General features: G+C 37.3%; 3 protein-coding genes and 1 non-coding gene across 4 annotated transcripts; 1 reads left to right on the forward strand and 3 right to left on the reverse strand.

The window, feature by feature from the left end:
• Positions 1-32: 32 nt before the first annotated feature.
• Positions 33-105, forward strand: TRNAE-CUC (transfer RNA glutamic acid (anticodon CUC)). Its single transcript has one exon. It is a non-coding gene; the product is annotated as a tRNA-Glu (tRNA).
• A 1,254-nt stretch (positions 106-1,359) lies between these two features.
• Positions 1,360-5,157, reverse strand: LOC137727504 (chromatin remodeling protein SHL-like). The gene is made up of 5 exons (XM_068466355.1): positions 4,972-5,157; positions 4,519-4,864; positions 3,436-3,504; positions 2,284-2,419; positions 1,360-1,662 (listed from the first exon to the last, which is right to left on the reverse strand). Exons 1-5 carry the CDS (start codon positions 5,042-5,044, stop codon positions 1,636-1,638), a joined length of 651 nt encoding a protein of 216 aa, XP_068322456.1. The 5' UTR covers positions 5,045-5,157; the 3' UTR covers positions 1,360-1,635.
• Positions 5,158-6,437: 1,280 nt separating this feature from the next.
• On the reverse strand, positions 6,438-12,694 carry LOC137727503 (beta-galactosidase 5-like). The gene is made up of 19 exons (XM_068466354.1): positions 12,160-12,694; positions 11,922-12,017; positions 11,703-11,815; positions 11,562-11,628; positions 11,360-11,452; positions 11,049-11,192; positions 10,683-10,771; positions 10,499-10,604; positions 10,227-10,314; positions 9,980-10,098; positions 9,452-9,616; positions 9,161-9,339; positions 8,954-9,063; positions 8,737-8,846; positions 8,025-8,135; positions 7,825-7,938; positions 7,474-7,676; positions 7,039-7,375; positions 6,438-6,918 (listed from the first exon to the last, which is right to left on the reverse strand). Exons 1-19 carry the CDS (start codon positions 12,337-12,339, stop codon positions 6,796-6,798), a joined length of 2,547 nt encoding a protein of 848 aa, XP_068322455.1. The 5' UTR covers positions 12,340-12,694; the 3' UTR covers positions 6,438-6,795.
• A 1,968-nt stretch (positions 12,695-14,662) lies between these two features.
• LOC137729773 (uncharacterized) lies at positions 14,663-25,036 on the reverse strand. Its single transcript, XM_068468797.1, has 18 exons — positions 24,866-25,036; positions 24,602-24,662; positions 23,205-23,241; positions 22,594-22,724; positions 22,167-22,259; positions 21,965-22,067; positions 21,743-21,876; positions 19,212-19,351; positions 18,666-18,716; positions 18,504-18,586; positions 18,362-18,416; positions 18,152-18,263; positions 17,060-17,801; positions 16,765-16,978; positions 16,568-16,638; positions 15,949-16,117; positions 15,718-15,847; positions 14,663-15,553 (listed from the first exon to the last, which is right to left on the reverse strand). The coding sequence occupies exons 1-18, from the start codon at positions 24,977-24,979 to the stop codon at positions 14,826-14,828; spliced, it is 3,168 nt and encodes a 1,055-aa protein (XP_068324898.1). The 5' UTR covers positions 24,980-25,036; the 3' UTR covers positions 14,663-14,825.
• Between the last annotated feature and the right edge of the window lie 376 nt (positions 25,037-25,412).

The following is a 25,412-nucleotide window of genomic DNA, read 5'->3' on the forward strand; positions in this document are numbered from 1 at the left end:
TTTATATCATATAGTTACACCGAATTGCAGCCTCCGTTGTAGTCTAGTTGGTCAGGATACTCGGCTCTCACCCGAGAGACCCGGGTTCAAGTCCCGGCAACGGAATTTCTTTTTTGATTTTTAATATAATTATAGATTATAATTGTTTTGCGTTACTGTTACCGTTACCACGGAGCACTTGTGCAGTTTAGATTTCCGCTTGTTAAAAGTAGAAGATTCCTTAGTCATCTGTAAGAAGTAATGTCTTTCGTATTTTATAGATAAGTAAATTATAATTGGTTTATTGTAATTTCAATTTATTAAATCCGTGATCCTAATATCTTCTTGTTATTCTTATGATTTTAGAATATGTCTTACAAGTATAAAATAGGTACATCTTCTGTTTTTTTTAAATGAAAAAATGGGTGCCATTCAAACTGGAGAATCCATTGTTACATCGGACAATATGTTCGTTGTCACTAACCCACTAAGGTTACATGATAAATATTCGCACTCACACTCAAAAGCAGTGGAAAGGCCATGGACCATGCACTGTACAAGAGTTGCATTATGTGCATCGTATATTTTAAATCTTAATTCGTGTGGCATCTTACTCTTAGTATAATAAAATATAAAAAGTAAAAAATACTAACCACTAGAGAGAATATAGATAAATAAAAAAACACAAATCCTCGGCCATCGACTCTGGTCTTTAGCTAAGGGGGTTGGTGGCAATCTCTTTTGGTCTTTTACTCATTTTCTGATGCAGGGCACAGCGGACAGAAACAAAATAAAATAAAATGAAAACTAAAATATAGGGTTCATTATCTTCTAATGCGAGAAGAGACCCGAAAACTCCAAAGCTTTGTCTCTAGTACCAGCCTACAACGTAAACAACTAGAAGAACAAAGCTTGAATAATCTCACAAGAGAAAGGCAAGCAACTGAAACAAAGAAGCACTATGAGTATTTCATTCAACAAAAAACATCCAATACACCCTGACTGTTAGTAAGTGCGAATGGCTTTTATTAAGGTACTCAAACCTCAGAAGCGACTCTGATTTAAATTTGAGATGGTGGTATTTTGAGCTTCTTGTGGTCTGTGTACTTGATAAAAGACTATGAGAAGAAAGCTCGACATGTGTTTAAGCCTTGTGGATAATTTATAATACTGCTTTGCCAACGATTGCAAGATCGTGACAAGTAATACATGTTTTCCTCATGGTACCTTTACAGTAGTGATCCAGTTGACAAAGTTTCATTTTCTTTACGAGTATTATCTTTCATGTTGGTTGGATACAGATCATCTTGAGATGATTTCTGCAACGCGGGAACAGTGAAATATATAGTGTCCAAACTTGTCGATGCTAGACCTAAGCAGGAAGATCCAGTAGGGGAATAAATGCGTTCGGAATATTCACAATTCTACATTCCATAACTACATACATACATACATACACGTCCTCGACCTTAAATAGATAGAGGATCTACTTAATTACATATAAAGGTTTTCAAGCTAGTTTTCGTCTTCCAATTAACTCATAGATACACAATTTGTGATGCAAGACATGTCTCCCGTCTCCGTGCTTGCTTAAGCCCTACCAATGATCAGAAGGCCACAACCTCTAGTTTATCAGATTGACTTGTATATACAATATCACCTCCGACGCCGTTTTGTATCCACCTGAAAGACAACATGAATGAAATTCAAGAATACTTTGTGGCCATTGGCTTCAAAGAGATGCTAGAGACCAACAACCATCAATGATAAACACTGCCTTGGTTGTTTTTTCTTGAGTCTTGACAAAATCAAGCTTCAAACAAACCCATTAAATTACCTACATTTCCAAATACTAGTCGTTCTCATAACAAATTATACGCCTTAAAATTCATATAAAGTCGGACAACTTAATGAACGCATAAGTATATTTGCTTTTTTATGCCATTGCCTCGTCGCCTACTGCATGATATTCATGAAGTCTGACCAATGATGCCTACAACCAATAGTCCTGGAAATTTGTAATAAGTTTCTTTCTATTCAATGTATGGTTTCTTTTAACACCCTTTTCTGTTCTTTCTATTCAACTTAATCTGGTCTCAAAACTGAGAGTATATATTCATCACAAGCCCCTATGTGTCTTCGAGTCATTTAATAATAGATAAAGAAATCCGAAACATGTCCAATAACATGTCAATTACCAGAGGACATGCAATTCAAATTGAGTCCACAACTCCACATGCAACCAAGAATGATAATGGTAAACCTAACTTTAAATTTTATCCAACACTTACAAAAGAAATGTACCTTTGTATCAGGGTGTCTGGAAGCAGTATGGGAATTCTGCAATTTCTTTTGACCCTCGGAAGAGCAGCCTTCACAGAAAAAGTGATCTAGTCTTTTGGCTTCCTGTATATTCATGTCTATACAAGCAGGATGAAACCTGAATCAAGTGCAGTAAATTGAATATTGCATCTGTATTATAAAAGGATTGGCAAGGGGAAGAAAGTACAAGTGAAAATAGACAAAAAGCATATCACTTAAGAAAAGACTAGGCATCCGTGCTTCGATGCCTTTGTTTTCACTATTCTCAAGCAATAGCCCCTCAAGTGTCAACCTCAGAAGCTGCGGAAAGCAATGGCTCAGCAACACACCACATGCTCAAGGCAGACCAGCATAAGGTTATACACTTGTCAGTATGCTTCATGCTTATTCCATGTTAGCATTTGGGAATTTGGGACAAATATCAGAGATATATGCATACCGAAAAAGGGTAAAGCAAAACATTCCATCTAAAAATAGTTCCTCTAAACGGTATACTTCTTTAGAAGGAGCAACACCTTGAGACGTCGTCTGGTGCACAAATAAACAAAATGTCTAGCTGATTCACATTCAAGAAGTTCCTCGTAATAACTAACATGATGGTATGGCACGTTAACTATGTATATTTGAATGCTAATCTGTAGTAGTGTATGAACACAGTTCCATGAACTAACCAATTACTTCCCCTAATTTCCCCTCAAGTTATGAATAACAGTTACTTTAAAATTAAATTTATAATCCATCCATCCACTTCAATTTCACAACAATTTCCCCTCCAGCATTTAGATGCAATTTATACCCCAGAAAAACAATGGTGCAAAATAATGAAATCAACCAGGTTAGCTTTTCAAAAATCTGTTACACTCCAGAAAGGTCCGTCTGAAATATATAAGAAGTACAAAGTCACAGTCTTCGAGATCTAGTAAAAGGGAACAGCCAAGTTTCAGTGTGCACCTGGTTAGCAACTGAATGCATGTGTAAATTAAAACATGATAAATAAAATCTATCAAGAGATAAGAGAAATATTCAGACGAAGGACCAACTTTTCAACTTTATGATAAGAATCCAATCCACCCTCCGTGAGGCATTAGCATGGGGAGCGCACAAACAACTAAATAACTTAAACATTTAACTTACCAATCACTACAACCTTCACACTGAACCATGAGGTCATCCGGGTTGTAAGGCATCTCACATTTGCAATACCTGCCACGTAACATCAGAAACCCAAAAAGAGGCATTTTGATATCAGTCATTCCAAAACCCAATGTGGCAACAACTTGAGCTTGTTCACAAAGATCAAATAGAAAGGCTGACAACTTAACAGCCATGAGCAAAAACAAAAATTGTGGGAAACTTATATAACTAATAAAAAATTGGACACTTAAGCTCAAGGCTCAAAATATGTTTCGGTTATGATTTCATCAAACTCAAATATTAGTATAACCTATATAAGATAAAGAGTGAAAACGAAATCTTGAAAGTCAAGCTACGTTGATAACCATAAGGATAGGAAACTGAGAATTAAGGGTGAAGGACCAGATGAAGATGCATAAAACTTAAATCAATGAAGAAAAGTTTTGGGCTTTTAGTTCTAGAGGCCGTTTGCCAACCATTTCGTTTTCAGTTTTCGATTTTGTTTTTACTACTGAAAACTTGCATGGTAACCGTTGTCAGTTTTCAAAAGAAAAAACTGAAAGCTACTGTTTTGAGTATTCAAATTTTGGACTACCATTCATCTTGGTTATCTTGTACTTATGAACAAGCTTGGGGCTACTTTAAAGTTTATGCTTGCTACTAGGGCTTCCAGCCCTAATTCGTACGCTTAATCGGGTCTCATAGCCCCTGTGACCTTCACTTCAGAGCCTGATTCATGCGCTTTAAAAGCGCACTTCTATGGCCCTTCGCCGAGCAGTTCTAAGTTTTCACAATCAAACAAGTTTTCAGTTAAAATTGTTATCAAACGGGCCCATAGTTTTACGTATTTCTTAAAGTTTCCAGAGACTACTACAATGTATGATGGAAGTAACAATGAAGAGTGAGCAAAAGTTCATTGCTTTTATATTTAATGCACTCTAAAAACAATAGAAACCAACCAAATCATAGCAATTGAAGCACGAAATCAATACTAAACACCAAATAACAAGAAAAGTTGAAGAACTGACAACTCAATCTCCATTCCAATTCAACCAATTTGAAGCAAAAGAAGAACAAACATACACGGCAACGCGGTCGGGATTGAAAGCCCCAGTGGAGGAATTATACTCAAAACGACAGAAGAAATCGTCGTTTCCAACAGCGTCAAGCTTGGTGTAGCTCTTGAAGGTGTGGACCGTACACTTGGCCTCGATGGTGTCGGCGCTCTGAACATCGTGGTGATCGGAGAGAAAGACCTCTTTGGAGCCGTGAAACTGCCTCCGGCCGCCGAGCGACTCCTCCGGCCGATAGTACCACTGGACGTGGACCTTGACGTTGGAGCCGCGGCTGTCGGCCTCGATGCGCTCGATCTTCGCCACGTACGACGGCTTCCCCGGCTCCGACGGCCGCATCAGGACGCAGTCACCGGCTGACCCACAAACACAGAAATCAAATTTACAGAGAATCCGAATCGAATTTAGAATTTTTAGAAATAGGGAACTGAATTCCGAGTAGTGAGTAGTGGAAGTGGTGTACCTCTGATGGTTTTGTTGATGGGTTTGACGGTGTATGAGTCCAGCGTTCGTCTCGGAGCTTTGGGTTTGGCCATGGCGGAGATTCTAGAAGCTCATCGCCCGAACCAGATACGCAGAAATTGGAATTTGGAATTCGGAAGAAGAAACGTGGGGGGGGTTAGTTCCTTCGTACGAGGGGTTGGATTGTAGGGGCATAGCATGGACGCATGCAGAGAGGATAATAGCTCCTTTATTGGAGGGGACTTTTTCTTCTACGTATTGACTCGGGTTTCTTTGTTGACTGTTTTTCAACATGAAATTGTTGTGACTTCCCCAGTTGGAATTGTGAGGTTGGAGTTGAAGTTTTCAGCAATTTTTTATGGTGTTTCGGAGTATTAGATATTTCGGAATTTCTAACTGTTAAATTTTAATTAAAAGTCGAGATTTAAAGGTTAGAAAGATTGAAGCATCCTTTGCTCCAAAGCACCGTAAAATTTTCGTGAAATGTAGACCATATATTTGTACTAGATGAGTTGATACTTGATACCCATATTGTGGAGTAGGATTTCAGCAACTTGTTCGTTTGGACCTCCTTGTATAATCAAATTTGAAATCATTCGATCATCCAATAGTCTTCCAATAAACAGACAAGTCTCACTTAAACATTGAAATTTTGACAACGATTTTATTTGGTTGATTTTTGCAAAGTTAATCTTTAAAGGTTGATCAATCAAGTAGACGGTTCTAATCATCAAACAACATTGTAAGATGTGAAGTAGAGCCGAAAAAGTAAAACAAAAATGTTTGAGTGAGAAAGTTGTTAACACCTCATATGCTAATAGCGCACTAACCATATGTGAAAGTTAATGCACATGACGTGTTGGAAATTATATATTATAATATTTAATTTTTATGTGAAAGAAAAATAAGAGTCAAGTGTTATAGTTGAATTCAAATTCATGAGTTGTATTTATTCGTTGGAATTTAAGCAACAATCACAATGTTTCAAAATGGGTGGCTTGAGTTCTATATAAACTCAACCATCTTAGACGTCTAAATAATAAAAAGTAGAGTTTAATCCCCAAGATTTTATTGTCTCTCTCATTATTAAATATCTTCCGAGTTGTGTCTTGAAAGTACAGAATATATCAAATTCGCCAGAGTCCGAAGATTGAAGTGTTTTGACTTCGAATTATAGATTGTTGAATTATGAGAGATGAACACCTACCGAACTATAAGTACAAGAGTAGGGACGAAATTTTGTCTTTAGAACATTGCATTTATGCAAGTCTCAATCTTCAAGTTTGTCAATTTTTCTAACTTTCTCTCGTTGTTTATATTAATCTTGTATACTATTGATGTTGTGATTTTCCTTGTGATTATTGTGATTGGAATTCTTGTGTTGTTTTCATATTTTCTAATATTACTCCAACATGACGTTGATAAAATTAGAATCTCCAAAATGTCGTAAGACTATTTGTCAAAATATGGTGGTGCTTATACTGACAATAAACCAGTGTGCGTGTTTATCATTTTCCTTAAAGTCAAGTTGAATACGAATTTCTCCTGTCATCCTCAATCTGAATCGAAACTTCAACTGGGAAACTTTGTGATTGAGAAGCTTCCTTTCAGTTGTCTGAAAAGATCAGCATTCCATGCCTACTTCCGTAGACAATACCCTTACATTTCCATACACCAAATGTGACATTCTATATTTTGTTGCTAAAACACTGCTCTGCTGCTGCCTAATCCAATTTTCGTATGGCATTAAATTTTTCCCAAGTTCGGTCTTGTACCCTTGAATTTGGTTCTGGCAGTTTTTCTTTCGTTCAGCGGTCATGGCAGTTCAAGTGCTTATAGGGGAACAAACAGCTTCCACAGATAACTTTTTTAGTTTGCTTGGACAAGGGTCCGCGCCGAAGTTGGTGTTTGATATGGTCAATGAACACTTCTGCTTACCTACGCACTCCTGTCAAGATAAAACATCACCAAAATCTCGATTACGTTGAAACTTTGACATCTCTATGAGTTGATTGGAAAACTTATAACTCTTTACTGCAGTAAATTAGGAGCAATATCTGAGAAGTACCTTCTGCAGGACAGCATTTGAGTTTGGAGCGTGACAGGTGCCGTGCTGAAATTTCCCACAGCTTCCGGATGGAGTTCCAAAGCTTGAAAATTTAATAGCAGTAATGGAGTGTCCATCTGTACAGTGTAGGCTAATTTCAGGCTTCTGTTGCACTTCCGTTTGGCCATGGCTCTCAGTGTGCCAGTTTGTAATGCGTGGGTGATTTTCAGAAACCTCGGCACAAACACTCGTCACCGATTTTTTCACAAGAGCAACCTTTGATACATCACCACCAATCTCCTCAAATACTACCAAGAGGTTCTTAGACGGCTTCAGCCAAGAGCGAGGAACATGGTACCTGAGACATGACAGAATTAAAGTTCAGTTCTTGAAGTGGTTCTCACTGTGTTTTCTGCATGGATTTACTGTACCCTAAACCGTGAATGAAGTTGGTACCATTGTTGAGTTGGATGCTGACAACCAAATTGGCATTTCTTAGGCCTGAATGTACCAGAATATGTGCATGCACTGCAATCGCCATCAGCGTAAATAGTCCAGTATCTTCCGATGCTCTGCCCGTTGATCCATACTTGACCCTTCCCCATACTACCCATGTCCAAAGCCAAGGGCTCATCTCCATTTGGTTCATCAAAATATGCCTACGCATTCAACTACAACTGTTAAACCATGTTGCAGGAACGAACTCCAATTCACACTCCAACCAACATTCAGCTCTTAGATAGAACCATATGAAATATGAGTAAAACATTTGGTCAAGATTCAACTTTGGAAGTCACATTTCCATACCTTATACCATGTCAGTGGCTGTTGTTTTTGTGCCACTAAGGACCCTGTCATCCAATCCACAGCCGAAATGGAATTTGGAGAATCCAGATTCGCAGCTTCACCTTTTAGCCCAACCTGTATAAAGAAACAAAAGAATAAGTTGGGCTTCCTCAAGTACACGAGTCATTGGAATTAAGTGGAAGTAGAGATTAAAGACCGACCTGATATGACCATTTCTGCCAAGATAAATCTCTTGTTCCATGGTCTAGTCCATGTAGAGCAACTGGTCCCAGCACTCCTGTGTTCCGCGTCTCAAAGTGAGGACCATTATTCTTCAACGACATCAAGCAGAAAATAGTTCAGTTAAAAGTTCAACTTTGGACTTGGTTTAAAAACAGAGAGAGAGAGAGAGAGAGAGATCAATGTAAGCAAAACCTAAACGACAACACAAGCTTTACACAGACCAATCACAAAATAGATTGCACAAGATAGATAATGCAGTATGTAAACCATACACGTATTACAGAGATGCAAAACTAGAAATACGAACTCAAAACTAATACAAGTTTGAACTACCCGAATTTCATTGTGCTTCCGATGTTCCCTTTGACTCAATTACTAAAGAAGTTGAGGTTCCACCATCAACCAATTGGACATATGGGGAGTAGCACAACTATTTATAAGCACATGCATTGTCCCTTCTTTCCCCGATGTGGGGTTCTCACTCTGAACAATTACATCGCAATGATGAAACCCTCATAGTCATATGTCTCTCACATTCCATGGCTAATTCCTTATTGTAACGAAGGATGCAATAATCATCACAAATTTTTAAAGAAAATATAGAAATTCGAAACATAATAGCCAACAATAAATTTTCTTTTGTACATCAAAGCATTGGAAGTTAGCGAAAATAGAAATTAAGGAACTAACCGCCAATCCAACAGCTATACTGAGAAGTGAAATTTTATTCAGTCCAGCATGCAGGTTGACATTTCCTGTAAAAGTAAACCTTCTGTGTTCCCTTGTCCCAGAAGCCGATCCTATCGTTATAGAACATATACATCTTTTAATCAGACTCCAATAGGTATTCCATTAGATCATAACTAGCTGGTGTACTTCTCTCAGCACAAGCTGATCAACAGTTTACCTGAGAGCTGGTCATTTATGAAGACATGCACAGCATCTCCAGCTGACTGCACAGTTAGACTGGGATGCTGACCTCCGCCCAGAAATGATTCTGATGGATCTATGTCAACACTATAAGCATCAAGTTATTGATAGTTTAGTTTTAACAAAGGGATATACATGTTAGAAGATATTTTGGGTATAAAACATTTTAGTGGTTTTATTTCACCTGGTTGTGTACCACAAATAATCACTGGAGTCTCTTGTGATGTTCAACTGATCTAGGAGGCCAGTGACCGTGATTGTAGTATCACCAGCCACTGAAGAAACATCTTCGTTGAAGATTCCCCACGAGTGCAACTCAGAGTTAGTGCGCAAAAGTTGTGTTTGGGATGTCTGAACTCCCACCTGCAACAGAATGCATGGCAACCTGTTTATCATTTCTGCGTATACACTATACTAAAGTGGAACAAAACCAGTAAAAAAGCATTCCAAAGTTACTTTCGTTTATGTAACTCACTCGGGCAGTGTTGAATGCAACATTTTTGCAATCTGGAAGGATGCTGATGGACCAAGGGGGGAGGTGAAAGTTCATGTTATTGAAAGTCACTTTTGTAGCTGACTTTGTATTGAAATTTGAGAGAAAAGCTGCACAGCCTCCTGACTTGGAAGAGAATACATGTGCCTGGAATTTGAGTCAATCTGGTTAGAAACAAGCATCAATTTCCATATGTTCAAAGTTTCCAAAACATCAATCTGGTTGAAATTGATCTTGTACAAATCTTCAAGGAAGACTTCCTTTTGAAAACCACCAGAAAGACATTCTTAAGCTTAGCTCATAGCTTGTCAAAGGAGGTGGTAGTCAATATGGCATGGCCTCATTTAACACAGAATCCCTTTGACCATTAGATAGATTACTTCTTTTTTTTCATGTGTGATTACTTGTTTAACTAACGTATAAGACGTTTTGAAACTCTACTGATTTCTACTGCAGAAATTCAGAGTAAATGACATTCTTACTTACACGCTCTCAGAGAAGCAGACAAACCTGTTCATAGCTCCCTAAGGTTGTGACAGTAGGATCCGCATTGAGCAGAGCTAACTCACAAAGCTTGACAGCCTTATGGAGTTCCTTTAAGTGGCCATACTTAGGTTGCCTGATCAAGCCTATAAAATCAGTTATGAGTTAGAAGACTGCAAATTAGTAGTCTAGTACTATTTACACATCACGACACACATCTGAAGAAAGATTATGAATTTGGAAAGTCACTGCCGAATGGGTTCAATTTTCTCACCGTATTCATCAATGGGAGCATCATAGTCATAGCTGGTAGATATAAAAGGGCCTCCAGCAGTTCTTCCAAAGTTGGTCCCTCCATGGTACTGCATGCAATGATTAGTTATCTCTGGGAGTGATGTACTATATGATAATGCATTATATATATTGGATTTACATTGACAGAAATAAGGTATCATTGGATTGCAGAATGTTTTGTACAAGAAGTTTTCATACTTTAATGTTTGTCTTCTATCTCAAAGCATACAGACGGCAAAGGGATTGACTGACCATGTAATAATTTATGAAGGAGCCTCCTTTTTGGATGAATCTGGCAACTGCAAATGCCAAATCTTCAACAGGCCGCTGGTAAATTGGGCCACCAAATTCTGTGAACCTTTAAGAAGACAGGACAACGTAAATCTACCACTTCTCAAGCTGCAGTTCTGAGAGCAAAGGTCGATGTAGAACTTACCAGCCACTCCAAGCTTCAGTCCACATCGTGGGTTTGTATGGTTTGTTGGGAGAAAAATAATCGCAATAAAAACCATTGCAAGTGTTTATCTGTCAGCAGCATTCGAACAATCCAAAATAAATTAGACTTGTTAGCAACTCTAACTTAAGCATAGATTCACTTCGTTGCCAGTGGTTAATTAGCCACTCGTCGGATGCAACCCAAAATAAATTGGCTAATATAAATGCAACTCGTCGGATGCTTAAATTTCCTAGTAGAAAATAGAGTTTGATGGGTAAATAAAGGAGACGGGAATGATAATTGAATGTGACTTATTGACTTGTTCAGAGAAGTATGCATAGAGTGGGGCAAAGACATTTCGCTTACCACTGGGTCAGGGGCATCATCTTCCTTGCACATTACCCATGGGACCCCGGTACCCATTCCAACAGCCATCTTTGCAGCCCAGGTCATATATGCATAACCAGAAGCCCCAAACGCCTTGCTTTCTGGCTCGTATTCGTTCTCAATCTGAACAAAAAGTAAATTAATCCAAATACAATTAGTGTTACGAATCATCAGTGTGCTCATCTATCCAAACCGAAAACAGTGTCAAGTGGTAACCTAGTACATAGATGTGCTCAAAATTAAGCTGACTGAAATGTTATACAGTAGTAAAAAATAGTGGCAGAAGTTACCTGAGAAAGGATAATGGGGCCACCTTGTGACTCAAACAACTTTTCGTTCTTCATCAATTGGACAACTTTCTGTGTAAATTTTTGCATTGCTGACTGCAACACCAAAAATAAGCAAAACATTAATCATTGATTAATTCACACAATTGACCAAAAACTTCAAGTTTTCAAATTACATATCCGTCCTTCGTAAAAAAACACAGACCTTAAAAGGCTCATTATCTGTTCTGAAGCTAATGCCTGGAACAAACTTCAGCCAAACTGGAAACCCCCTAAAGAAAATAGAAACATTCAAAAAGAAATTCATCGACGAAACGAAAAACTGCTGAGGAAAAATGATCATTACCCAAAATTCCATTCTGAACAAATATAAGGACCAATCCGAAGATGAACATAGAGCCCTGCCTTGTGAACCGTCTTTATGAAACGAACCAAATCGTTCCTCCCCTCGAAATTATACTACAACCCAATAATAGTAAGAACAATGTATCAAACAGAGAAAGGGATAATGTGCACAAAATTCAGAGAAATGTAAGAAATTAAGTGAAATAAAAACAATGAATACATTGCCAGGAGAAGGTTCATGAAGATTCCAGAAGACATAGGTGTCAATGGCATCCAAGCCACCATCTTTGGCCTTCTGTATAAGACCTTCCCACATCTGCATTTCACTTATCATGTCCAATTAGCAATACGGTCATCAAAATTTTGCAAAAGAAATCACATTTGGTCAGAAAAATAGTTTTACCATTTAAAAAAAAGAAAAAAAAGTAGGCTTTAATTTAGATGGGGAAAAATGGTACCTCAGGAGTACTTCTGGGATAGTGAATGGAGCCAGAGAAGAGAAGTCTCCTCTGCCCATCAATAACAAGAGCCTTCCTATCATACACCACATTGCACTTTGTCACCTCAACATACACAGAAGACCACACTATGCAGCAGCAGAGCAGAACCCAGCTCAAAGCTGAGCTATTAGCCCTCATTCTTCTTCTTCCCACTTCCTAGAGAGAGAGAGAGAGAGAGAGAGAGAGAGAGAGAGAGAGAGAGAATCTAAAATATGGGAAATAATGGAAGAGTGGAAAATTGAAATGTGGTCACTTAAGTTTGTCCGGAATGACATTACTACTGTAGAGATTCACAGTGACATTTGGTTCAAAAGTTGAAATTTAACATGAAAATACAAGGAAAAAATGAAAGGCAGGAAATCTGTTGGAAGGAAGCAGCAAAAGCTGAAGGTCTTAACTTGAAGGAAAAATACAACAAAATGCGTTTGGGCAAAAAATGTATGGAGCGCAATGGTTGTGATATGGACCGGACTGGAGGACACAACCCATCTGTGTTCTGCTAATGGCTGCATGCTGGAAATTGTAACGAAACAATAATTTTGGGATATTTTAAAAGTACCTGATAATGTTATTCACGATCTAGGGATATTCATCATTAACTTGTAAGTCAAAGGTCTGAAGTTTGAATCTCGTGGGTGACAAATTCGATACCAAATTAGATTACCCATTGTGTAACTTCTCTTTAGTGTAAAATATATCGTTGTACTAAAAAAAATACTCATGATATGTCCATTACAAGGGAAATCATGAAGATGTTTCTTTCGCGAAAGAAAAAAAAAAGTACTCTAGTGGCCTAGTAGTATTTTTCTTTAATCGTAAATGACCGGTTTTAGGTTCAAATCTCGTGGATGGTGAATTTGATACTAAATTGGATTGCTCATTATATAGTTTAATTGAACTTTCCTTCCCTTAGTATAAAATATATCATTATACTTAAAAAAAAAAAGGTATCCCATGACATGTCCTTAATTGCCGGGGAAATAATGAAAATGTTTCTTTCACACAAATAGAGACATTTTGTCATGTACCCGGAATATGAGCCGAGTACATTATTGATGTCATAGTATAAGTAGATGGGATGTAATTTTTTGTGTTTTCTATTTTTATTATGATACGTGATTTCCCGACTTGTATTTTGATAACACTTCAAGTAGATAGGGTATATTTTTCAGCGTTCTCTAGTTCCACAAAGAGGAAGGAAAACCTAATCTCAAAAAATAAATTCTCCCTCCAAAAACCAAATTTAATTTAAGATTAGTATCCAATGGTTCTGTTTCCCTCCAAAAGCCAATCTTAATTTTAGTGCTTGTGGCTCTCAAGGAAACACATGGGACAGGGTAGAGGTGGCATCTGATTCTCAACTCTAGTACCAAAACTACAAAAAGCCATGGCCGCGTCTGCCGTAAGAAAGAACAAAAAGATATTAATAAAACTTCTTAATGTTTTTCTGGTCAATAATTCTGAATTTTCACAAGAAGAACTTACTTGTAAAAGGATTGTTTCATTAATAATAAGTTTTTAACTCATTTTTTTCCGGATGAAAGTTTAATAATGACGATATTATACCTTTAAAACAAATTTGTGATTTGTATATTATTGATACGATTGATGTGATTTTTACCATTCAAATCCTTAAAAAAAATGATATAATTATATATATAATATATAATAACTCATCTAATAACGTCGAGAAATAGAAAACAAATTGAAATAGTTAGCAAGTCATGTCATTGATATTTGATGTCAATTAGGAGTGGTTGATCCTAACTTGGTTAATTAACTTTGTCGGAGTCAAAAAGTTGGGACATAGGATCCTTGGTTTGGTCCCTTTTGCCTACGAAAGTGTGCCTCTTTGGACAAAACAAAAAGGGAAATTTGGCTCTTTGCATGCATTTTCTGCATTCCTCTGAATAACAATTGGACCCAAGTGCCCCTATTTTCCTTACAAGCAATACTCATATGCTTGATTGAGCGTAAAACTTTAATTGCATGGTCAAACGCTTTTAACTATTTGAAATTGTCCGTGTTTCATGTCTTCTCTCCGTAATTGTACACATGAGGATTGCGTTTGTTAAACTATGATTTTTTTTTAATTCAAAAATGTAATATTATCGAGAGCATACATGTACAAACGATTAACCAAAACCATTAAGTTTTAACGGAGAGAGTAACCGCGGTATCCATCCCTACATGCAGCCTTATGTCCTGTTTTCTTGGTTTCCCACTAGGAGTTGTTTGTTTGTCATCACTCATCATTGCACTAGGTAGTGGTAGACAGCAAGTTGTCAAACCCTAGCAGCTGAACAGTTGGCATGGTAATCTGATAAGGGTCTGTTTGGTAGCACCGTAGTGTTTTGTTTACCAAAACGTCGGAATGGAATCATTTCACTTCTTAACTTTTTCTTGCGTTAACTTGCATATAAAGAATCGGAAAGCACACAATTTCCGTTAAAATCTGCAATCAAATACCTAAAAGTACAAAAATGTAAATTTCATGCTAACCGGTATTGTCAAAATTTAAACACTGAGCAAAATATATAGCAACTGCATATCCAGCAATTGGTTTTACGGTTTACTCACTTGAGAGATTTATCATCATGGAATTCTACAACATCAACGAAAAATTATGATTGGAACCATTTTCTAAGCTTCTTGGAACCTTGCTTTTCGCCATCAGTTTGGGCGGAGCTCCGTTGTGAGTACTTGGATCTATATTGCTCGATCAGCATGTCGAGTTTATCCACAACGTCCCGCCCTAATGGGTCTTTATTTTTCTTTGGCCTTTTTCTCCTCGTTTCATTCTCTCCGCCCTCTACTTCTTTCTGCGCTTGCAGCTTCCTCTTTTGAGGTTGTACATTTGCCTTTCCCACAGATTTTGATTTTTGTGCATCAATGGCCATGGATTCACGTCCGAATGATCTCCCACGACCACCAGGCTTCGCGCCATCTTGATGATTGTTTGGTTCATGTTTTGAGCTTTCCAAATTCTCTGTTGAGCCTCCTGATACTTTTGTTGATGAGATCTTCTTTTCCTTTCCGAACGGACCCTGTTTCTGCCTCTTAGAAGCTCTCAATTGGTCCGTGGCAGTTCCATCACCAACCCTGTTTTCCACTTCATCTTCTTTATTTGGTATTGATTCATCCAGACTTTGCTCGTCAACACTTTGTTTCCGTTTGTTGAACTTCTTGCTTGGATCAGCATCTGGTCTATTTGAGCCATCCTCTTGCTGTACACCTGGATTACGACGAGCTGCATTCTGCTGCCCTTGAATCTTAGCATTTCGTAATTTCAATTTCTGGACATTATCCAGTGCGAACTCCACAATTGGGCGATGATCAGGACCAAAAGTTTCTACAAGTTGCATCACATTAAATTACAACACAATGGATTCAATGCATTCAATATCTATTCCCCAACATAAAAGGACTGGAACTGAGACTGCAGTACAAAGTTTTACTATCACCGGTGTCTTATGTCAACATGAATTATGCAATTCCGCTGAAGAAATAACTTACCAGGATTGTTGTTCAGAACTCTCAGGGCCACAAGTGCATGCTGATGCTCTGTAAACTCAACAAAAGCAGCTCCACGAGAGTGATTCTTTGTGTTAAGCTTTCCTTTCTTCACATCCTCCAAGAACTTTATCTGCATGCTCAATGCCAAATATAAATAAGGGAAAGTTTCTTAAAACATAATAAACGATTAAAACCATAACAAATACAGACAAAAGTTAACTGCTAATTAACCTGTCGAATAACAGGTTTTTGTTTTGTAGCTCGTGAGGTAACTGCATCAGTACAAAGTCTTTTTAGTTCCTTTTCATTCATGGACTTTGGCAAATTTTTTATAACTATTCTCGTCTTGGAAACATGAAAATTTGGAGATTGAAGCTTCGACATCTTGCTTCTCTCCGCCCTGCATGGTTTCAGAAAATCATTAAAACCTGACCCAAAGGAATGTGAAACATCATGAAGTAGCAGCAGAATAATCAGCATTCGCTGTTAAAAGCTATGGAGTCTGATGTTACTTCTTGACAAATTACCAGATTTTTTAAAGCTTGTGGAAGTTTTACAAGGTTTATACTTCATGTAAAAAATTTTAATACGGGCTGAGAACTATAAAACAGGAGAAAACCCATACAAATGGTTTTCAAGGAAAAAAAAAATCTATAAAGTTAGTAACAAAATGTAAATACCTACAAGGACCAAGAATGGAAAATGATATTACAAAAGATTGTATTAATTTAATCAGAGATTTTGTCCGGAGACGATCAGGTGAGAACCAATTGAACTGTGCTCCAAGCATCCAATGGACAAAGTATGCATAAGCAATATGCAAGCGAACAAAAATATAAGCAAAACTTACATTTGGCGTTTCAACATATCACTAGCTGAAACCCCTTTTGCAGCTGGAGTTCCCTCAAGAACAAGACCTTCCTGTTAATTTTGACGAAAGAAAATGCCAGCCATTCAGGACAATCCGTTCAAATAATCACCACACACAAAACACCGTAGAATCAAAATAAAGAAGGAAGGGGGGAGGAGGCTTGTAGAAGAAATAACCTTTGCTAGATAGAGATTGCGGTGGTCTAGGTCCTCTTTCTTGGCCACATTTAATTCCTTATCATGAGCTGACTTTTTATCCAAAGCCTGCAACACTGTTAATTGTCTACCTTTCAGAGTAATTCCCGAGCCAGATTCCGCATTTCCAGCTGAAACGGCAGAACTGGCTCCATTTTTTGTTTTGAACCTGAGAAAGCCAGATCCTTTGGGTCGCCTGCCACAACATGATATCAGATGTAGTTTCAAACATAAAAGGATGCAGGAGGAATCATATCAAACTACAAATAGAACATACTTGGTGACTGGATGAAGGACTGGGACAAAAGAGTCAACTTTCCCAAAGGTAGAAAACCTTTGTTTGACATCTTCATTAGTGATCTCAAAAGGAAGATTGCTTATGAAAATTGTTCTATGCAAATCTTCTACTTTGTCCGCCTGTTCAAGATTTGGTACCGTGCTTGTACTTAACTTTCCAGGCTCAGTAACGTCTGATGCTTTTGCAGTCTCAAGAGATGAGTTATTAGGCTCATCAACAGATTCATCAATAAGATTTGATGCCGTGGTTTTGCTTTTATTTCCAGGCTTATCAAACTCTGATGCTTTTGTAATCTCAGAAGACAATTTCTTAGGCTTATTAGGTTCATCAACAGATTCATCGATAAGATTTGATGCCGTGGTTTTGCTTTTCTTTCCAGGCTTATCAATCTCTGATGCTCTTGTAGTCTTAGAAGACAATTTCTTAGGCTTGTCAACAGACATATCAATAGATGACTCGTTATTCCTTTTGGGCAGCGTGGAATCATCATCAGGAGTTGCTATACCAGAGGGTGTGATGAAGTTTTTTAGAACTTTCCTTGCAATGTCTGCTTCCTCTTCAAAATTAATTTCAGTAGGGACATCCTTTTTCTCTGCAGTGTTGTCATCTAGAGCATTGTCTACTCCATCATGGTGGTGGGATTTTTTACCGACATCCCCAGCATCATCCTCAAAATCATCACTGCTACTGTCACTTTCCCCATTTCTTTCATCCTCTTGTCCTGTAAAATCAGAGCTTTAACATCATAATAATGTAGAAGCAAGTACTAAAAATGAAGTACATATTTATCAATAAAATCGTTCAAGATAAAAAAGATTTCGAATATCACGAAGTAACTCAAAATCAGGAGTGTAAAGGCATCTTTTCGAAAACTATGAACAATTAAATGCATTTTATTAATCAGACACTCTGTGAATCATCTTATCATCATCATTCTATTTCATAAAGTACAAAAACACAAAACGTCAGTTGACTACTCAGATACTATTGATTATTATTCCAAGATTCTACATGAAACAATAGGACAAAAGTTGCTAAATGAGAAAGAAGTTACAGCAATATAACAAGTACCATCTTCTGAAGCAAGGGCATTATTGCCACTACCATATATCTTCTTTGAAACAGCCCAGTCAACAGCTATGGATCTTTTATGAAGCATTTGTCCATTTAGCTTTTTTATTGCCTGAGAAAGCAAAGGAAAAATGTTAGCTCATGTAACTCAGCACAACAACCCACGGTTTCATTATGTACTCCAAAAGTAAAGCATGAATCTCAATGTACATTTTCCGCATCCTGTTTGCCTGTGAATTTGACAAATGCAAAACCTTTAGATAACCTGCAAACAAGGAATATAAACAGGGATGAAGAAATAGAGAACATGATATTTCACTGAGAAAATCAATACTGGACAATGGTAATATACCCTGTGTTAGGATTATGTGGAATAAAAACATCCCAGACAAACCCTGCTGGTGAAAACATGTCTTTTATTTCATTCTCTTTGGCCTGCGTTTGTGTAAGAAAACTATCAGTTTAAGTTCTCCTACGAACAAAATGTCATATGAAGATACAGTGAGCGAAAAACCTTGAAAGGAAGATTTCTAACAATGAGCTTCCACTTCTGAGTCTTGGAACCCTGACCGAACAAAAAGAATCCAGCTGTTTAGAAGCAATATAATAGCACCACCACCACCAATAACATGAATAACAAAAATAACATCACTAATGCAACAACCCATAATGCTACGTAAATGACTAATTTGAATAACAACAAAAAATCTGGATTTTCTCTCTTATAAATCTAAATGCTGGTTTGGTCCTTGCATGACCTGCAAAGTAAGAGCCTATCAACGTTAGTATAATGTATACTTGTTTTTATTTCTGATCCCTGTAGTTCCCTAACAGATAATGCTAAAACATATTACATCCTTGCATCATCTTTTTTATTTTTCACTGAACCGTAGCCAAGCTCAAATAGAACTAAATTTGAACTGGGAAGAATCCAAAGCCAAAATTGCATTGAAACAATGAAGCAATGAAACTCCATGAATTGGTTCAAAGTCAATTAAGGAATGTATAAGCTAGATCAATTCAGCTTGAAATTGTAGTAAGCAGTACATGTATAATTTACCTCCCCACCCAGCTGACGTGCCCAAACAATGCCGCCTTTTATTTCTTTTTGGTGTAACATAGAAACAGAAGCATGAGCTGATCTGACACTGTTATAAAGTACAGATGAAGCATCCATTTTGCATCCATCTTGCACAAGACCTGAAAAACCACCACATATGGTGAAGACAAATTTACTTTTAAATGAGTGCACACAACAACTTTTGTCTGTCTAGTAACATTGAAGTTTCAAATTCCAATTAGGAAAGCATGTAATCAACTACAACAGCCAAACTAAAAGTATCAAGTGTTTCCCAAGAGTAGTTTGTTGCAACAACTCTCATGTGAGTATTGATTATGTAAATTTAAATCAAGTCATCCAAATTGCAAATTATACTTAATCATAGATACTTAAAACGTTAGTTTATCAAGAGAGCCGATCCATTTTGTAATTTAAATGTCATATGCAAAGGAGAGCGAGACAGAAAAGTCAGATATAGACTGAAAACAAAGGAGGACAATTGTGGTACTCTTTAAAATTTACATTATGTTGAGGCTTTTGTAAATGATGAAGAAATAAAAAGCAATCAAAGGCAAAGACAAATGAAAAAGGAATCTAGGACATTGATGAATAGCATGTTTAAGAGAAGCATGATAGAGGGAGTGAGAGAAGCATGACAGAGGGAGTGGGGACAAGATCAACACCTCAAATGCATCATTGTCCATATGAATATAAGCATGTCTTCATATTCCCAATAATTCCTTTATTTTAGGGTTTTTATCACATATGGTCCTTTATGTTTTGGCAACTCATCACTTTGGTCCCTTATGTTTCAAACTCATCAGTCTAGTCCTTCATCTGTTACTTTGATCATCAAAATTGTCCCTGCCAAGTACTTCCGTTAAAAGGTCTGTTAGTGACTAGCGTGCTGATGTGGCATTGGCATGGGACCCACAAAATCAATCATGTGATGCCACATGTATTCAATATAAAATATAAAATAAAAAAAAATCAATGTTCAAAAATAGTATAGAATTTAAAAAATACCTTAAAATTTTGAAAACCGAAACAGATTTAAACGAAGAGGAAGGAGTGGGTTGGGGACGGGGAAATCTGAGTGGGTGGGAGGGGGCGACGGCAAGAGAGCCGGAGAGGGAGGGAGTGGGAGAGAGGGCGGGTCAATCTGGGCGATTCTAATGTCCTATTATTGAAGGCTTTCTCAATACATGGGGTATATTGGTTGGCGAAAAGGTGGGGCGAAATCTGGGTTAGGAATGGTGTGGTTCGTGGTTTGCAGAGAGGGGGAATGAGGTGGCTTCCTTTTTTTATTTTTCCTTAATTCAGAAAAAACCAAACAAAGCTTTATAATTTCTGTGTATACATATACACACGGACAAGCATTTCTCCAGCAAAAGCAAAATCATGGACTCCAAACGAATTAGCAGTAAACTGTAGATGGTCTCTTTCTAGCATGCTAGATTGCTAGTATGACCCAGTGTTAATATACAAATGGTCCCAAAAATATGCAGTCTATTATCAACAGAAGAATGAAACAATAGATATGGAATTGTGATGAATGAGGGATGGATGTCTCCATCAGATTTTTCCCCTCAGAAGCACAACGTTTTAATTTTTTTAAATTTTTATTAAAAAAATATTATTTTGGTTTTGTCTGTCTTAATTTGTTTTGTGGGCCCCAGACAAATGCCACATCAGTACCCAGCGAACTTGTTAACGGTAGTAGACAGAAGGGACAATTTTGCTGACTAAAGCAATAGATGAAGGACCAAACTGATGAGTCTGAAACATAAAGGACTAAACCGATGAGTTGCCAAAACATAAAGGACCATTTGTGATAAAAACCCTTTATTTTTTCATCCTAGAATTCCGTTATGCTTGTTGACCGTCCTTCCTTTTGGTTCAAAACAATCATATTTTATTCTTCAGTCTGCATGAGTTTTCTATGTTTCTCGTGTTCTACATTAACTGGGAAATCCTAGTGTTTAGCCTCCATATGGATATGAAGAAATACATTTGAGTATATCACACAAATTACACATGCATCAGTAATTGTACAGCATATATATATATTGCAACTTTCCATGTGCTTGTCCATGCTTCATGCATTCCAATGAATTAAAATTTAAAAGAGACACAGCAAAAAGAATCTTGTCTCAGAGGTTTGTGTGTAACGTACATACGGTTGTACAACTACCAACAATTGTTTACATGAATGCAATGCCAATAAGTTGGGAAAAGCATAATATACGAAGTAAAAAATTTACAGGAATGGCCAGTATTATTCTCCATAACAATAACTTCCAGCAACAAAAGCCAAAGAAAACACTGACAAAATCAAACAGTTTGCACCTCATAATATTAAACCAACCCACCCACCAGCGACAATGGCTAAACAAAAAAAATGACAAAGGAAAAGAATTTTCATGTTTCAACTCAAAATATTAAACCAACCCCATTTAATTTGAAAATTAAAAGAAACTTGCAGGTGGTAGTGGCAGGGGAAGAAACAAAATGAAAGAAAATTCCCTTACCATGTTGTTCAAGCTCTTCTTTGGGAAGAGGATAAGTGATGGAACATACGTCCCCAATCTCCCTAGCTCTGCGATGAACATCTTCTGCCATACCAGCATTAAGAAGACCACCGAATATGACAGTTCTAGCAACCCTACACAACAAGAAGAGATTAAGTACATCAAAACGCATTTCTGGAAACTGATGCTATCAATTGACTTTCTTATCTCAAAATTACCTACCTCTGCTTTTCTGAACCACCCACTTTTGCCACTTGATCATTACTCAGTGCTGCGGTCTTTCTAGTCTTCACGGGTTTCTTTGTATTTTTTTCCAAAGTAACAACTACAAATAGCTAAGCAAAATGAGTGAAATTTACAATAGCTAATTTTTTTTTTTTTTTGGTGATTACAATAGCAGGATTCAAATGTTAAGATTATTGACCTCTTTCCTGAGATTTTGAAGCATCCTTTTCCCCTTGGGAATTTTCACTATCAATGTCATTTTCTGTTTTCAAGATCTCATCCACGTCAATTCCTAAAACCAAAAGGTAGTAAGAAAACAAACCAAATTTGCGGAAGAAGTAGCTAAGACTATTAAGAACCTGTTGGAAACAGAGGAAAGATGCAAAAGAAATGAGAAATGAAGGGGAGAATGCACAAGTAAATTAATTTAAAACTATTTTCAGTTTTTGTTTTCTAAATAAGTCTCTGTATTTTAGTCCCCTCTTCGTCAACTCTATCATCTTTCTTTCTTATCACTTTCTTCTACCTTTTCCTTCTGTATTTTTAATTACAAACAAAAACATTACCAAGCAGACCATAAGATATTTTCATTTCATGTGCTCTTCAGATTAATTGTACATACAAACCTTGATTAGTCTTTGGCCTTCGTTGTTCAAGCGGAGCACGATGCATGGCATGTTTAGCTGCAATTTTTCGACCTCCAATGGACAAACCATTCTTTAGCTCAACAGCACGATTAGCATCTTCTATGACAGCACTACAAATCAATGCAAAATACAACCAAAAAAAAAAAAAAAGTGTTCAAAAGTTGCAACCACAAACTCAATTTCATTGGCTCATATTGCTGCAATATCTCCTAAGTAAAACTCCTGAATAAACCCTTTAGTATTAAAAAAACATGTCAAGAAATTTCAAAACAAAATTTTTTATCTTATTCTTCATGATTTTTTTCATACAACAACATTTTATACTAAGGGGTAGGGGGATTTGTGCTAGGCCACACAATGCGCACATCATAATAACGTGGTATTCTTGACAACAGAAAAAAAATATAACGTGGTATTGAACTCACCATCTACGGTAGTCGGACCTAACACCTACCACTTACAGTTGAATAGGAATACTACTAGTGGCCATCATGATTTTCTAATTCAAAGTAAAAAACTAGACTAACTTGGGAAACATAACAATAAAAAAAATGATCCATAATATGGGAAAAACAATGAACTTGACTTACAATTGAACAAAACCAAAACCACGGTGCTCAGTTGACCCTGTAAACAATGTAATGAGACGAATTAGAAATATTTTGACTTAACTGTTAAAAACCAGGTTAAATCCACGAAATCAATAATAAAAAATCTTCTGATAACCAATGTTAGGAAATGAAAATCATATGACACATGAAATCTCATTTTGAAACAAGTTATTGATCAAGCTTCTTCTTGTTGTATTCAATCATTTCCACAATCCCTCATAGCAAATAATTTATAAGACACACACTTTACTAATAATTTTTCGATCACTTCTTTCACTTGTTTCATGTTGTTTTTGTTTAAAGCATGCTTGTACCTCATACCCAAAGTGATTTTACTTTACCTGATAATGGCGGTTGAAGAGAGATTTCCTTCTTCTTTTTTTTTTTGTCGAGTTAATTTACTGTTATGATTTTTAGTTCAATATGAGGGAGGAATTGCTCTTTGTGCTCATGGAGGTTCCTATATTATTGTTGGCCACTCACTGTGATCCTTACGTAAAGGCAAGGGTCAAAGCTGATTAGGAGGAAACTTGCCATACAACTGATCGGCTAAGACTCTTCTTTCCTAAAAAGCATTTGAATATAATGCCCTTCTTAACGTAAGTATAGTTCCAGTGCTAGGGCGTACCTATAAAGTTAACACTCAAATATCACCTCAAGCTAGGGAAATTTTCTAGCTGCAATTAATTCTAGGACAAAAACCTCCCGGCATAACATCTACACGAAGGGTGTATGTGAAGAGATGTTAATAGGTGGCAGACCCTCCAATCTCCCTCTCCAACTTGAATAAGGCTCAATTTACACTGTTCTGAGCACAGAGATGGGGTCCGCTATGAATATAGTGAGAGGAGTGATCTCCAATGAGTATGAGAATCTCCTTTCTATTTTTGGGTTTCTTTTCCTTTGAAGTGCTAACAAATACTACAGGGGGTTATATAGGGTGGACATGTTGTCAGTTCTAAAACCTTGTTTTAGCAAGGGAGCATTGCTTTCTGAAAATGGTGTTGTGGTGATTCAACACGGCAAAATCTAATCATTCTTTGGGGTGTGCTACTACATTGGGGGTTTGTCAAGTAATCAAACTTGAGCTCTGAGCCTTATTCATTGCCTTGAAGTATATTCTGCAGATGGTGTGGCTTTGATACAACGCGGGCCGATAATTACCATTCCAACAAAGCCACACAAATCGAAGCATGGGATGCAGAAAACTTATCCAAAAACATTAGAAACACAACCCTCCCACCCCCCCCCCCTCTTTACAAAAATTAGATATTAACAAGACAACAGGAAACAAGCAAAAGTTCTCCGAAAAACACCAGTGTCAGAACTAAAAATCAAATAGTAAAGTTCCATTTTTTGCAACATTTTCGGCTTACCCTTCTTCATAACCAAAAAGCACCGCCTAATCGGTCCAATGTCGCTGAACGTCTCTTCCAGCTGAAATTCAAAGGAAAAACAAACAAATTAAAGAAATTTGCATTACGAAACAAAGCAGAAAATTAAAATTTGACACCAGTTAGAACAGAAATCGTATGAACAGATTGTAATTCAACAATTTAGCTAATTGGAGTGATTCGATTTCAGTAAAGGAAGAAAGAAAAAACACAAAACTGGGGGTGTGGGGGTACAAGAAAGAGCACCTGAGATTTGGTGAAAGAAAAGGGGAGGTTGGAGACGAAGATGGTGGAGGGGGAGTGCTCGCTTTCGGTTCTCGGTCGGCCGCCATCGCCATCTTTGCTTTTCTTCTTCCCCATCTCTGTTTTGTTTTGCCTGGAGAGAGTGCACCAACGGAGGAAGCAGCTATGGACTTTTGGACCTAAAACCTCAGGAGGGAAACAAAGGACAGAGAGGGTTAAGGAGGGTTGAGGTTGAAATTTGGGCCTGGCCCATGAACAATATGGTGTTGGACTGGGTGGATATTAAAGTGGGCCTAAAACAAGAGCAGGACTTGTACTTTTGGTTATGGTATGTGAAAGGATACTACTACGCTTCTTCTCTGAGGAACTTGGAAGTTAGAAGTTTTACATCCTAAAAATTTGTGTGAAGTAATTTGTCCTTTGTGTGCTTTTGATGAGTTATTTCTGCATACATGTCGGATTGTGGTTGGCAATAAGTAGAACATAAGAGTTCTTGCTTCCAAGAAACGAGCCGCAATGTCCTTTCTAAAACGAGTGGTGTTATACACGT

This window comes from Pyrus communis, chromosome 3 (genome assembly GCF_963583255.1).
Source record: "Pyrus communis chromosome 3, drPyrComm1.1, whole genome shotgun sequence".
In the NCBI taxonomy this organism is placed as follows: Eukaryota; Viridiplantae; Streptophyta; class Magnoliopsida; order Rosales; family Rosaceae; genus Pyrus; species Pyrus communis.

Bases quoted from the DNA above. Each gene is read 5' to 3' on its own strand.
- LOC137727504 (XM_068466355.1), bottom strand. From the start codon at position 5,044: ATGGCCAAACCCAAAGCTCCGAGACGAACGCTGGACTCATACACCGTC. The intron at 4,865-4,971 runs GTACACCACTTC...TTTGTGGGTCAG, and splicing joins CATCAACAAAACCATCAGAG to CCGGTGACTGCGTCCTGATG. The intron at 2,420-3,435 runs GTAAGTTAAATG...CACTTGATTCAG, and splicing joins TGTGAAGGTTGTAGTGATTG to GTTTCATCCTGCTTGTATAG.
- LOC137729773 (XM_068468797.1), bottom strand. From the start codon at position 24,979: ATGGGGAAGAAGAAAAGCAAAGATGGCGATGGCGGCCGACCGAGAACC. The intron at 18,264-18,361 runs GTACATTGAGAT...TTGCTTTCTCAG, and splicing joins GCAAACAGGATGCGGAAAAT to GCAATAAAAAAGCTAAATGG. The intron at 15,554-15,717 runs GTAAGTTATTTC...TGCAACTTGTAG, and splicing joins AGTTCTGAACAACAATCCTG to AAACTTTTGGTCCTGATCAT.
- LOC137727503 (XM_068466354.1), bottom strand. From the start codon at position 12,339: ATGAGGGCTAATAGCTCAGCTTTGAGCTGGGTTCTGCTCTGCTGCTGC. The intron at 12,018-12,159 runs GTACCATTTTTC...AGTGAAATGCAG, and splicing joins ATCCCAGAAGTACTCCTGAG to ATGTGGGAAGGTCTTATACA. The intron at 8,847-8,953 runs GTAAACTGTTGA...CTATAACGATAG, and splicing joins CATAAATGACCAGCTCTCAG to GATCGGCTTCTGGGACAAGG.